Source organism: Cyclopterus lumpus, chromosome 3, assembly GCF_009769545.1.
Source record: "Cyclopterus lumpus isolate fCycLum1 chromosome 3, fCycLum1.pri, whole genome shotgun sequence".
NCBI lineage: Eukaryota > Metazoa > Chordata > Actinopteri > Perciformes > Cyclopteridae > Cyclopterus > Cyclopterus lumpus.
Genome location: NC_046968.1, coordinates 7,451,632 through 7,463,755, shown reverse-complemented (window position 1 = coordinate 7,463,755; position 12,124 = coordinate 7,451,632). Strand labels below are relative to the sequence as shown.

The 12,124-nt window shown below is 44.3% G+C and overlaps 1 protein-coding gene across 7 annotated transcripts in view; it reads left to right on the top strand.

Annotated features, from left to right (window-relative positions):
* The window catches only part of LOC117728760 (A-kinase anchor protein 13-like), an 88,104-nt gene that overhangs the window by 63,587 nt on the left and 12,393 nt on the right, over positions 1 to 12,124 (top strand). For all 7 annotated transcript variants that reach the window (XM_034529600.1, XM_034529599.1, XM_034529597.1 and 4 more), the window contains 12 exons: positions 1,433 to 1,592; positions 4,094 to 4,161; positions 4,278 to 4,344; positions 4,737 to 4,884; positions 5,143 to 5,255; positions 5,691 to 5,837; positions 6,397 to 6,653; positions 7,300 to 7,425; positions 7,645 to 7,762; positions 10,194 to 10,442; positions 10,530 to 10,606; positions 11,849 to 12,030. In XM_034529600.1, coding sequence (XP_034385491.1) covers positions 1,433 to 1,592; positions 4,094 to 4,161; positions 4,278 to 4,344; positions 4,737 to 4,884; positions 5,143 to 5,255; positions 5,691 to 5,837; positions 6,397 to 6,653; positions 7,300 to 7,425; positions 7,645 to 7,762; positions 10,194 to 10,442; positions 10,530 to 10,606; positions 11,849 to 12,030 — 1,712 coding nt within the window. The remainder of the gene's footprint in view (positions 1 to 1,432; positions 1,593 to 4,093; positions 4,162 to 4,277; positions 4,345 to 4,736; positions 4,885 to 5,142; positions 5,256 to 5,690; positions 5,838 to 6,396; positions 6,654 to 7,299; positions 7,426 to 7,644; positions 7,763 to 10,193; positions 10,443 to 10,529; positions 10,607 to 11,848; positions 12,031 to 12,124) is intronic.

Here is a 12,124-nt window from a genome sequence, read left to right as displayed (position 1 = left end):
CCCCCCCCCCCCAGTCATAATTGTAGTGAAAGAGGCTGACCTGCTGTTCTGGGGCTGATGTCTTTGCCTGTTACAGAATAGCTTTTTGTTTGAATCTGTGATTTCGATCACTTCTCCTGCTGTGAACCTTTTGCAGACAAAAGAACTGCGCTTAAGGCTTTGACTTTTTTTTCCAATAAGTTAACCTGTTTTTATATTGTGTTGTTCAATATATATATATATATATATATATATATATATATATATATATATATTATCAAGTGTCATTCAAAACAAAGAGAAGAGATTCTTAATAAAGTTACTGTGGTGCAGAATGTTCATCAGCAGTCTGTTGATGTGTCTCACCGCGGTTAGACGGCTGTTGCAGGAAGTGACAATGAATGTTGTAATGACGCATGCAGGCGTGAGTGTTCCAGTCAGCCGTACGGGGTCTTGAAGAGGCTGGAAAAAAAGAGCTATAGTGTGTCGGAGCTTTGTGGTCCCCTCAAACCGAGAGGCCCAGGGGCCGGCCATTAAAAAAAACGAGCTGGAAACTCCATCTCTCTCTCTCTCTCTCTCTCTCTCTCTCTCTCTCTCTCTCTCTCTCTCTCTCTCTCTCTCTCTACTCCCATCATTTCCTCTGGGTTTGGGTGGAGGCGCTGTGATGCAAGTCCAAGAGAATAAGAGCTCTGTTTTGCTCGCCATTGCTTTCGGGGAATTGTGATTCAGCTGTACAGAGATAACCAATAGCTGAGGATGACCTCGTCCATTACCGCAGCAGAGAGACCGCCCCGTTCCGAAAAGGTCAACGGTTTGATTCCCAGACAGCGTGTCTCCGTCAGCGGCCACGCATCCCGCAGAAGAGTGTTTGAGTTTTGAGTCCTCCCTGCTGGTTTGAGTAGGAGCTTCACAGTAGCTGGGAAAACATGGAATATTATTATATTAATAGCACAACTGTAGTTGGTAACTGTTTATCACAGTCGGTATGTACTGCTTGGCATCATCTCCCGTTTTATAAACCCCCAACAGTAGTCCTGTAAAAAAAACAAATACATAAAATTATGGGTTTTAACACACAATTGTTTTTGGGGAAAAAAAGCAAATGCGCCCCGAAAACAAAGACGCACTGCATTTAAATTAGCCTCCTAATGAGACAATTAGTTGTCAGCATAAATAATGCATCACTTAATATGCAAAGCCCCCTGCTGTGTAATACATCAAGGTAATAATTGCTCTGCTGGATTCAGATTGGAATTTAACACGAGCCACCGGCCACACGTGAGAAATTGTGTCCGTTGTTTTGTCCCTCCAGCTTAACTCGGCACAGTTTTTGCTTCTCTTATTTATTTATTTTCTTTCTGAACATCGAATCGGCTGGAATAAAAGGGTAAAGTAATGACCGTCCTCTCCTGGTGAGGTTGACTTCTAAGCGGCGATGCTTTCGCCCGTGCAGGAAAAAGACCGCGAGAAAAAGGAGAAGGACAAGGAGGGCAAGGAGAAGGACAAGAAGGCGATCAACGGTCATCTGTTCACACCAGTCAGCTCGGGACCGGCAGCCCAGTGCTTCCAGTGCAATAAGGCTTTCAACAGCAAGGAGGCTTTCCAGTGCACGCGTAAGTCCCTCCTCCGTCCGTCTGTTTCTTCTTTTTTTTTTTTAAATGACTTTCATCTGATCATAAAAACAAAGTGTACATGTCAATGTGGGTAAACCGTATGCAGATGATAACAGCATCAGTAATAGTCGCATACAATGAATGAAGTGTAAAGGAGAGTGTGAAGCATATTGGGAAAAGGAGCCGGTTGCTCCTGCTACTTTATTTATTTATGTATTTTGTGTCAATTGATTATAATAGAAATATAGGTTTGTTTAGCTGATGTTATTTCACTTTTAAAAGGGTCTGAAAACCCAAATGAAACCAGACGGAGTCGACGCAGCAGAATCACTCCTACTTGGCTGAGCCAGCTTCATGATTTGTTTGAAGGAGTGAAACTCTCTGAAGGGCTCCTTCTATGTAACACACTCTGGCTTTCAGTACAGACAACGGCACCTTTTTTTTCTTCTTCTGTTGCATTGTTTTCCACTGAAACGGCAGCAGCAGCAGCCCTAAAGAGGATGTAGTTCATTGCACAAGCCTTTGGCGCAACCCCTTTTAAAAAAGGAGAAACGCGTTCTGCGATGGATCACAGCGATCCTCTCAATGGTCACAATCGGCCTCGGAGACTTCTGGCAAAAGCAGCTCTTGTGCATTAAGTTGGTCTGGTTGGGATTCCTTGGAGCCACTGATGGTTCTCAGGGTGCGTTTTCTTACTCGCAGATGTCTGGCTGCTGTCCATTCAGCAGACAGTTATCCTTTGTCTGAGATTAGCTGGAATCGGTTAAGACGTCCACAAAAAGCAGTAAAATACCCAATAAAACCATTTAAGAGGCGAAAAACACGGCAGGAATTTGAGCTGGTCTTACTGTGCGAGTCATAATGAGATATTTATCACATAATCCACTCTGACCCAAATGTCTTTTACATTAACAAGTGTTTCCACTTCTCAGGTGATAGGTGGATGTAAATAGTGTTTCTTTTGCACACACACACACACACACACACACACACACACACACACACACACACACACACACGGGATGGTCCATTTAGGAGCTAATTTGTAGGTGTGAGCTACAACGGAGACAATGTGATCAAATGCTCTGCAGAGTGGAGAAAACGTGATGTTGGGCCTTAAAATGTAGAAGACTCGATGCAGTGACATCTTTGCTCCATGCTTTAAAATAAATAAAAAAAGAAGCACATTCTGCACGCTGGTTCAATGTTGTTTGTTTTTTTCCGCCCCTGCCCCACCGCTTACACAGGATTATTTTCTCACCCTGACTCCGAGTGCAAGAGCGTAACTTCGTTGGCGTAATCCCTGAGAGCGGAAATGTTGCTGGCAAGTTAGCGCGTATGTCGAGGTCCGTCAGCGGGTTTGTTGGGCTTCACTTGTGCAACATGTCCCTTTAACCACTCCGAAGTCCGGAAAAGGGCCCAGACGTGCACCTTTCATCATATCTCAAGGGTGCTTTATTCTATCATTCCAAAGCGGCATGACTTTGTCAATCAGTTTGATTCTTATGATTTCATATCCTTGTTTTTTTTTTTTTTTACTTTTTTATCAGTGACAATTTGAAATACCAAATGATGGTCTTGGGGACCCCAAGTCAAAGCACCTAATTGCAGCCTGTGCTGTTTTAATAGATGAAGTAACACACACTGTCAAGGGGGGTAGAAGCACTGTGTCAGTCAATATGAGGGAGACGGACACAGTTGTTCAGTCTATTTTAGTTTTGCACAATATGCAAATGAACTCTTACTTTGCTAAAGTAACAATTACCTGTTTGTTTGTTTATACCTACATTTCTAATAATGGTTTAAGAAGAATTAAGTTAATATTGTGCGATGCTGGTTGTTTCTCACAGCAGGTCCCCGGTCAATTGTCCTCTCGTGTTAAACATGTTGGGAGGATGAAGGTTAAACCACTTCCATCTGTCAGAAAACACGCCTCCATTAAAGTCAGGGGAAACTTGTTGTGAAGCAGAGTTGGTAGTTCCTCCCTCTGTTCTTGATCGATCTCTGTTTTCAAAGTCAGCGTGGCACTGGGGAGTGAAAGTCTTTCATAGACGCAGCAAATTTCAGGGAAGATCTTATTTTAGCAATCTGAAATGATGACCTTTGTTTCTAAATGGGGCTTTGGGAATGTTTATATAATTGAAATGTTCCCATGCAATGTTAATGTGTGTGTGTGTGTGTGTGTGTCATTCCTCAGCCTATCTCTCCCTCCTTTTTACAAAATAAATGTTCTCCTTCGGCCGCGAGCAGTGTTACCCCTCGATTGCATCACTTGCTCTCCTCCAGTCTGGCTTTCATTAGTGGGCTGGTGGAGTTTCCTGGCCGGCTATGAAAAAAAAACCAGTCAGAATTTCGAGCCCCCACCTTTTCCACACACCCTTGCCCCCCCCCCCCCCCCCCCCCCACACACGCACACACACACACACACACACACACACACACACACACACAGTGCTCACTACACAGCGTTCTCATGCTTTTCTTCTTCTTTCTTCTTTCAGACTGTAATGCCTCCGTCCACAAGAGCTGCAGGGACAGCCTGCCCGTTTGTGCCAAGGTGAAGATGAAGGTAAAAGTTCCCCGAGAGTAACCCACCACCACACCTGCCGTAGTATCCTGCTGTCCTGCAGCCAATATTGATATGAACTCCTCGTTTATGCTCTTGTTCTCTGTTTTTCTGGCCAGCTGCCCAAACAGCAGTTTGCAGTACACGATTCAAGCTCTTTTCCGACGGTCACGATGAGGAACAAATGTGAGTGTCAAACCAAACTCTGCCGTTTACATCTGTTAGATTTATTTCAATTATTAAGAGTGAACAGGAACAGGAACTATATCTGGGCGCAGTTACCAGAGAAACATTGCCACTATCAAGTAGATCAAGTATTATGTCTTTATGTTTTTGATCCGTTCAATGATTACGAGATCTTCCCTAAACCAATTCTCTGAAGGCGACGGTCATTTCCTCGTAGACGCATAGGCTTCTGTACGATCCAAGTTCTCTTTGCAACCAGAGGAGTCGCCCCCTGCTGGCGATTAGAAATAATGCCGGTTTAAGGCACTTCTTAACTTTCGTTGCCGCCCGGATAGTGCACAGTGTGATGAGCACAATATTCATCTCCTGTAACGTGTCTGTCTCTGGTCCAGCTGGTGGGACAAGGGAGCGCCCCTGGTCTGCCATCTTGTCCCCCGAGGACCATTCTTCCCTGATGCTCCCGTCACGGAGACACACCAGCATGATGGCTTTCCATGGCAACAACCTCTCCAAGAGTCTCTCCATCAGCAACATCGCTGGGTGAGCTGCTGTGTGTGTTTGTCAGCGTATGTAATGAAGCGAGGATCTTCCCCTTCCCCTCCAAATGAAATGCAATGTTGCTGTTGCTTCTGCATTGAAGCCGTTTTGTGGGTGGCCTTTTTTCTTTTAATTAGTTGATATTTTATTTGACCACTGCATCTAAAGGTCACCACATGTGTTTAATCAGCTCGTTGGGTGTTTGTGGTTGTCATTTTGTGTTTTATAATTTTTTTAAATCATTTTTATCTCTATATTCAGTCCGGTGTTTGACGACATGCCCATTAAAGGCCTGCGGTATCTCTCCCAGTCTACTGACTCCCTCAACAGAACCAACCAGGTCACGGAGTCCATGGAGTCACTCACTGATGAAGGTTAATACTCACACACACACACACACACACACACACACACCTACTGGTCAGCTGGGATCGAAGAATCTAATAACTAACAAAGTTTAAACAAAATCTGATATTAAAGATAATGAATTTTCCTATTGTGTTTGTACTACAGTAACAGTATGTCAAATCTTTCTCATGTGAAGGAATAAAATAATCAGAACACTGCATTGTAAGCGTGAGTAAATAAAGTAGACTTAATGTAGTCCATATAGGAACGTGATAGAGCAAATGTTCATGTAGTAGCTTTACTTACCAGATTCTGTCAAGAAATATTTTAAACAGGAACTAGAGCAACGTAAAAAAAAAAAACGCATTTAAAAATTAATATAAAAAAAATAAAAAAATGCGATTAGGAAATATAACTTGAGCTTCAAGTTGTGAGTACAAGTTGTGTTTTGTTTGGCGCAGGGACGGAGATGATGGACGGCCAGCTGATGGGGGAGTTTGAGGCCGAGGCCAAGGAGCTGGAAGCTGACTCGTGGAGTTTATGTGCCGAGCAGCAGTACCTGCAGCAGCTGGACAAGGACCTGGCGAAGAGACAGGACGTCATCTACGGTACATCGGATTAACTCGCATATACGCTTTCGATTTGGATCTGAGGAAATGCATGGAAAATAAAGGGAAATGTTAAGGAAGGAAAAGAAAGTGCAGCTGTGAAGTGTTTCTGCAATTCAGTCTCTACTGCTGCTATTCTGTAATCAAAGGAATGGAAATGTTTAACTTTAAGTAGAAGAATAGCTTGAGAAACGGGTTAATGTATTCTGGCCAGAGGTCTGCAGTGTAAAAATACGATTGGCATTAGCATGTCTTAATATATTTTACTTTAGTTTGTTTTAGTTGCATCTACAAGTCTTAGTGGTCTCTTGAGACTGAAGAGTTTACAATATTCATTGAGTTACATAGTGTGTGAGATGTCTCTTTTGATTAGAATCTATTTGGGGATTCTGAAAAGCGTATTTCTACATTCAGTGACGTGCACACATTCACGCCATTGAAACTGCCTGAAGACCTTCGAGGTAGAACTTATGCAGAGGCATAGATCAGAGGAAGGGTATAAAGAGCGCTGCTTATATAATTCTTTGACTCAGCCTTCGCTTCCCCGTGTGTCCTTCAGAGCTGATGCAGACGGAGATGCACCACATCCGGACGTTGCGCATCATGTCCGAGGTCTTCAGCAAAGGCCTGCAGAAGGAGGTACAGCTGGAGCTGCAGACGGTGGAGAAGCTGTTCCCCGCTCTCGACGAGCTCCTGGAGCTCCACTCGCAGCACCTCCTCCGCCTCCTGGAGAGGAAGAGGGAGAGCCAGCTGGAGGGGGGGAGCTCAGAGGGAGGCTTCATCATCAACAGGATAGGGGACATCCTAGTCGGCCAGGTTAGAGGAGGGGAGGGGCTGATGTGACGGGGAAATGTAATGCCGCACGAAGAATTCCTTATTTTTCTCTTTTTAAAGGCATTTGCGCTGCAAATATTCCTTATTTTATATGAAAAGACGATTAGAAACACAAGATGTGCTTTAGAAACGCATCCAATGAACCAGTCCATGTCCGTGTGCTGGTAGGTTGGTTCACAGGCTGAAACTACTATTGGATGGATTGCCATGGTGTTGTGTACACACAATCATGGTCCCCTGAGGATGCATTGAGCTCAAAGCACATCCAGCCTCACACAGCTTGGCTGGACACTCCTGTTTCCAGGTTTTAGGGCCGCTGGAAAAGGTAGCAGTCCTGAGCTCTGGAGAAAATACTATCAATGGTTTGAATCCTTAGCTAATGCCCATGTTTTAGTATTCTGCATGGTTACATGCACCTCTCGTGTCAAGTTGCACATTCTTTTTTGTCCTGGCAGCTTTCCTTTTTAAAGTTTTAAAACCCCTTCAAGTTCAAACTCGGAATCAAAGTTAGAGCCATACTACTTAGTGTCGGCTTTCTGGCTTGGCCTTTTTTTTAAATGTAACATTTTTTTGTTCTGCTCTACCAATATTGGTTTCGTGGATTCATGCCTGTGAAATTCTGCTCCAGTTCTCGGGGTGCAACGGGGAAAGCATGAAGAGGGTTTACGGAAGATTCTGCAGCCGCCACAACGAGGCCGTGAACTTCTACAAGGACCTGCTGACCAAAGACAAACGCTTCAAGGCCTTTATCAAAGTAAGACTCTTTCAGCAAGTCATATGTTTATCGCAGATAGTGTTCATTTTCAGAGAAGTTGTGTGACTGTCATATCCATCATCACAGCAAAGACCTTCTGAAGTAATATCACTGTATTGTTCTCCAGCCAATGAGTTCTACGTTTCTGTTGATTGTTTAGAGCCACCTGTTGCGTGGGCATGTTTCACAGAAGCGCTCGTTGTTCGTTCTCTTTTCCAGAAAAAGATGAGTAGCAGCATTGTGCGGAGGCTTGGTATCCCAGAATGCATCTTGCTGGTGACGCAGAGGATAACAAAGTACCCGGTGCTAATTCAGAGAATGCTGCAGCACACGAAAGGTTAGCTTCCTGCCGGCCTTTACTGTTTACATTAGAATATGGATTGGGGAAAGTGGAAGGAGGGGGTTTGTTTTACAGACAAAATACAAAATATACTGTAATACCACACCAGGATTCATAACATAATCAGATGGCCTATGTAGGGAGATCACCTGTTTGAATTGTTCCCGGTTGTTTCCGTAAATAGTTCTACTGGGTAGTCTCTACTGGAGACATTCAAGTCTTTGATCGACCCGTGATCACTCTGCATAAGATATGCAATACTAAACATTGCTTCACGATTCAGAACACATCATTTCTAACCCTCAATCTATAGCAAAAGAGGGATTTGGAAGTGGTGAAGGAGTTTCTCTTCCACTTGAAACTCTCTGCAAGTGGGCTGCGTTAATGATGCTTGGATCTGGAGGATTTCCCCCAAAACAAGTGGCAGAAGGCGAAACAGAATAAGGCAAATCACTGCAGTAGTACCAAGAACATGTTGCTGGCTCATGAAGAAATGTTGCTTTCTTGATTCTTATTGTTCTGAGTTGCACTTATTGTAAATCGCTTTGGATAAAAGCGTCAGCTAAATGACGTGTAATGTAATCATTAGAGAACCAGATCTGTTCGAACCGCCTCTAAACATGTAGGCAGGATGGTTCTCTTTTAGGAAAGTGAAGTTTCAAGACCTGTGGAGATGCACATGTTTGCACAGCCCAGAATATGTGTTTGTGGAATCCAGATTTAAAGGCCAGCTAGTGGGAAGCATTGTCTAGGCTTAAGTCACTACAAATACGTTGCATAAAGAAATACACATTCCACATTCACACAATTCTGAGGAAATAATTGTCTTATTCGTCGCATCATGTTTCTGAGAACAGATGAATTTAGCTAAACATTTTCTATTTCTTTCAGTATGATTTAAATGTTCCTTCCTCCTATGCACTCCCGTACTCGTAGTACTGGAAAACGACCCACGCCAAGGTGTCACTGATTTTAGGAAAAGCTCCTGAATTTCTCACACATATATTTTTTTAGGGGAAAATGAGACCTACGTTGGATGGGTGTTTTTTTTAATTTTTTTTTTAGGATAATAGATCAAATATATTTTGAGGAGCCGAAATGTTTCACAGGTTATTTATATCTGATTTAAAGCGCCTCTCGTCTGCTGGCCTCCCACTGTGTACATTCACTCTAATCCCTCCCAAAAGCCTGTTTATAGTTCTATGTGGGACGGGGGAGCTCTGCCTTAATCCCCAAGGTGCTTTAAGAGGACTCTCTCCTGCCAACTCTGATATATACCGAGTAGAAATAACACGGCACGCTCACATTTACAGATGAGGAGCACTGAGGTACGAACTACCACGGGAGGAGTGCACAGTATAAACAAGCCGTGATGACATTGACTTTTGGGCTTTTCTCAGAGTGCAGACCTACAGAACACTGGGGATTTCAATTGTTGCAATCCTACGCTAAATTAATTAATGTAAAAAGTAGTCCCTCTCTGGAGACTGCAAGGTTACTGATGTGCAGCTGACTCTGACCTCCTTTTTATTGCTCTCGCTTCATTTTGGAAAAAATAATCAGCTTGTTATCTAAGTGCCTGATTACATTATGGAAACCCCTACAGAGAAATTAAATGCTTTTCTTCGCCTTTTGCTTGATCCGGTCTGTTTTCTTGTTCAGTCGTACATTTCGATATTATATAGAAATGTGTCATATTTGAAGTAAAACTTATTTTAAGTCAAAAGCCAAGTGGCTACACCGTTTGATTGACATGTGTGAAATGCAAGAGCACCCTATAGCTCTGATATGCGGACTAGAAACAGGTCTCTGAACGTTAACAATACGGGTCCATGTTTAAGCCATATATTCTGAATCGTGCTCTCTGACTACGACTACTATCACACATCCGCAATGTAACAAGCAATCAAGGGTAAAATGCCAGAAACTGAAATCATGAGTGTGCATTCTCAAGCCCATCTACTCCATCCTACATCCTAAAAACCCATTACGGTATGTTGAATGGACCTTTTCAAGGTAAAAGAAAGTGAGGGGTCTGGGGTGGGGAAGCCATTTTTGAACATTTGTGTTTAGCAGAAACTGTCCGGCGAGACAGTGTAGCCAATGTTGCGTACAAATGTATTGAACAGACACGGACGAAGCAGTGCATCGCCTTAATTTGAGATGCAGTTATCATGCTCGAGGCAAAAAGCATGCGTTGTCGGATGTGGATGTGGCAATACAACGAAATAGCTCATTCTGCTTAATATGGTGTGCCTTTTTTTAAATCATAGTGGCAAAATAAAAGAGCCAAAGGTCAACACGCATGAATAAGTTATGGTGACTTAGAGGTTTGTGCGTCCAACTCGACCATCTAAAAGAATAAAAAGTTGCCTGGTTGACCTATCTCTCTCTCTCTCTCGCTCTCCCATCACACGTCGTAATGCAGAAAGCGAGGACGACCACGAGGACCTGACGGAGGCTGTCCGGCTGGTGAAGGAGGTGATCGCCGCCGTCGACAGCAAGGTGAACGAGCACGATAAGAGGCGCCGCCTGAAGGACTTTCACGGCCGCATGGACAGCAAGTCCATCATGATGACGAAGAGTGGTCAGATCTTCGCCAGGGAGGATCTGCTGAGGAGGAGGCTGATCCACGATGGCGTGCTGCAGCTGAAGAACTGCCAGGGGAGACTGAAGGGTGAGGAGAGCGCAAATTCTCTCTGTCAATATGTAGTCTTAACTTTTTTCACTTATCCAACCTCCTTTGCTCCTGGCCATTCTCCAGATGTCCATGCTCTGCTGCTATCGGACGTCTTCGTCTTCCTCCAAGAGAAAGACCAGAAATATGTCTTCGCCATGCTGGTAGGATCTCTCTTCATGCCTTCCTCGTCTCTTTCTCCGCCGCTGTTCCTTTCTTTTTCCCTTCCATCGCCCCGGTAATAAAAATCCCCGCCAGAGATTCTGGTGTCATATTTTCCTATCCCACTGTTGTTGCTGTTAGCATTAGCTGGCCCGCTTAGCATACCCATTGTCTAATAGTGCCTGCCCCTGGCTAGCGAGTTAGCTGCACCTAATAAAGCTGCTCTGGCTCTCGGCATCTAACCCAACACACACACACACACACACACACACGGTAGTAGGAATGAAAACAGAGGCGGGCCTGTGGCACAATAATCACATCCATCATTATATAAAAGCTTGGAATGTTTGAGTTGAGGCCGTCGACATTGAAAAAGAGGACTAGCATGTGGTTTTGAATGTGAACCAGGTTCACATGCTTCAGTTCTGAGGATCACCAACGGTGCAAAGCAGCCTGTAACACCTGGACAGAAGATGGAAAGCATTTGTGAGTCAGAGTTAGCCAAATGGAGTGGGTTTCACCCAGAGATGGTCTTTTTAGTTTGTCTTTGTTCCTTTTGTTGAGGCGCAGTTGAAGGTCAGTAAAACAAAGATGGGATTTTGTACCCACAAAAGAGATTTGACAGAGCGAGAGCTGTGGATTGAGTTCCCATTATTCCACAGCACAGTTACAGTATGAAGAACCTTTCCTTAAACCTCAGACGATATTGCTGGAAAAAGTTTGTGGATGTGGTTTACAACGTCGGAGTTTTACTGGATAGAGCAGAAATGAAACGGCGGTTTGTGGCGTTAGTTTATTAAAGTGGGCTTTGCCTTTCTTGCAGCCTTACGGACGCAAAGACAGCCGATCAGCGGACTCCCATGTGGATGATAACATTACCAGAATCTCATTTTCTCTTCTTCTTCTTTCCCCTGTTACCATGCAACCCTCTTTTTTTTTTAATATGTCTATCTATCCCTCTGTCTTCACTGCACTTGTTTTTGGCATGCTTTTATTCCCCCGATTTCCTTCTCCCACCCTCCTCCTCCCATAATCATCCTCCTCTTCTCCCTCTCCCCCTCCTTTACCCTCTCTCCTGCTTCAACCCACCCTTCTTCCTGCCTTCCCCACCCACAACATGTGTCTTCCCTGCTCGTCGACCCTCCCACTGTCATATTTTCCCTTTTTTTCCCTTCATTCTCCTCCTCCATCGTTGCCTCCATCAATCCCCTCCCCTGCCTTGCTCACCCTTTCCTTCCCCGTAGGACCAGCGCTGCACGGTCATCTCCCTCCAGAAGCTGATCGTGAGGGAGGTGGCCAACGAAGAGCGCGGCCTCTTCCTCATCACGGCGGGCATCGAGAAGCCGGAGATGATGGAGGTCCTGGCCAGCTCCAAGGACGAACGCAACACCTGGATGCAGCTCATCCAGGAAGCCATGCAGTCCATGTAAGTGGGATTTATTTCTGTGTGTGTGTGAAAGCATTAAGGGCATTTCGCTAGAACTTCGATGATTGAACAAATGTTTTGCTCAGTTTTCTCT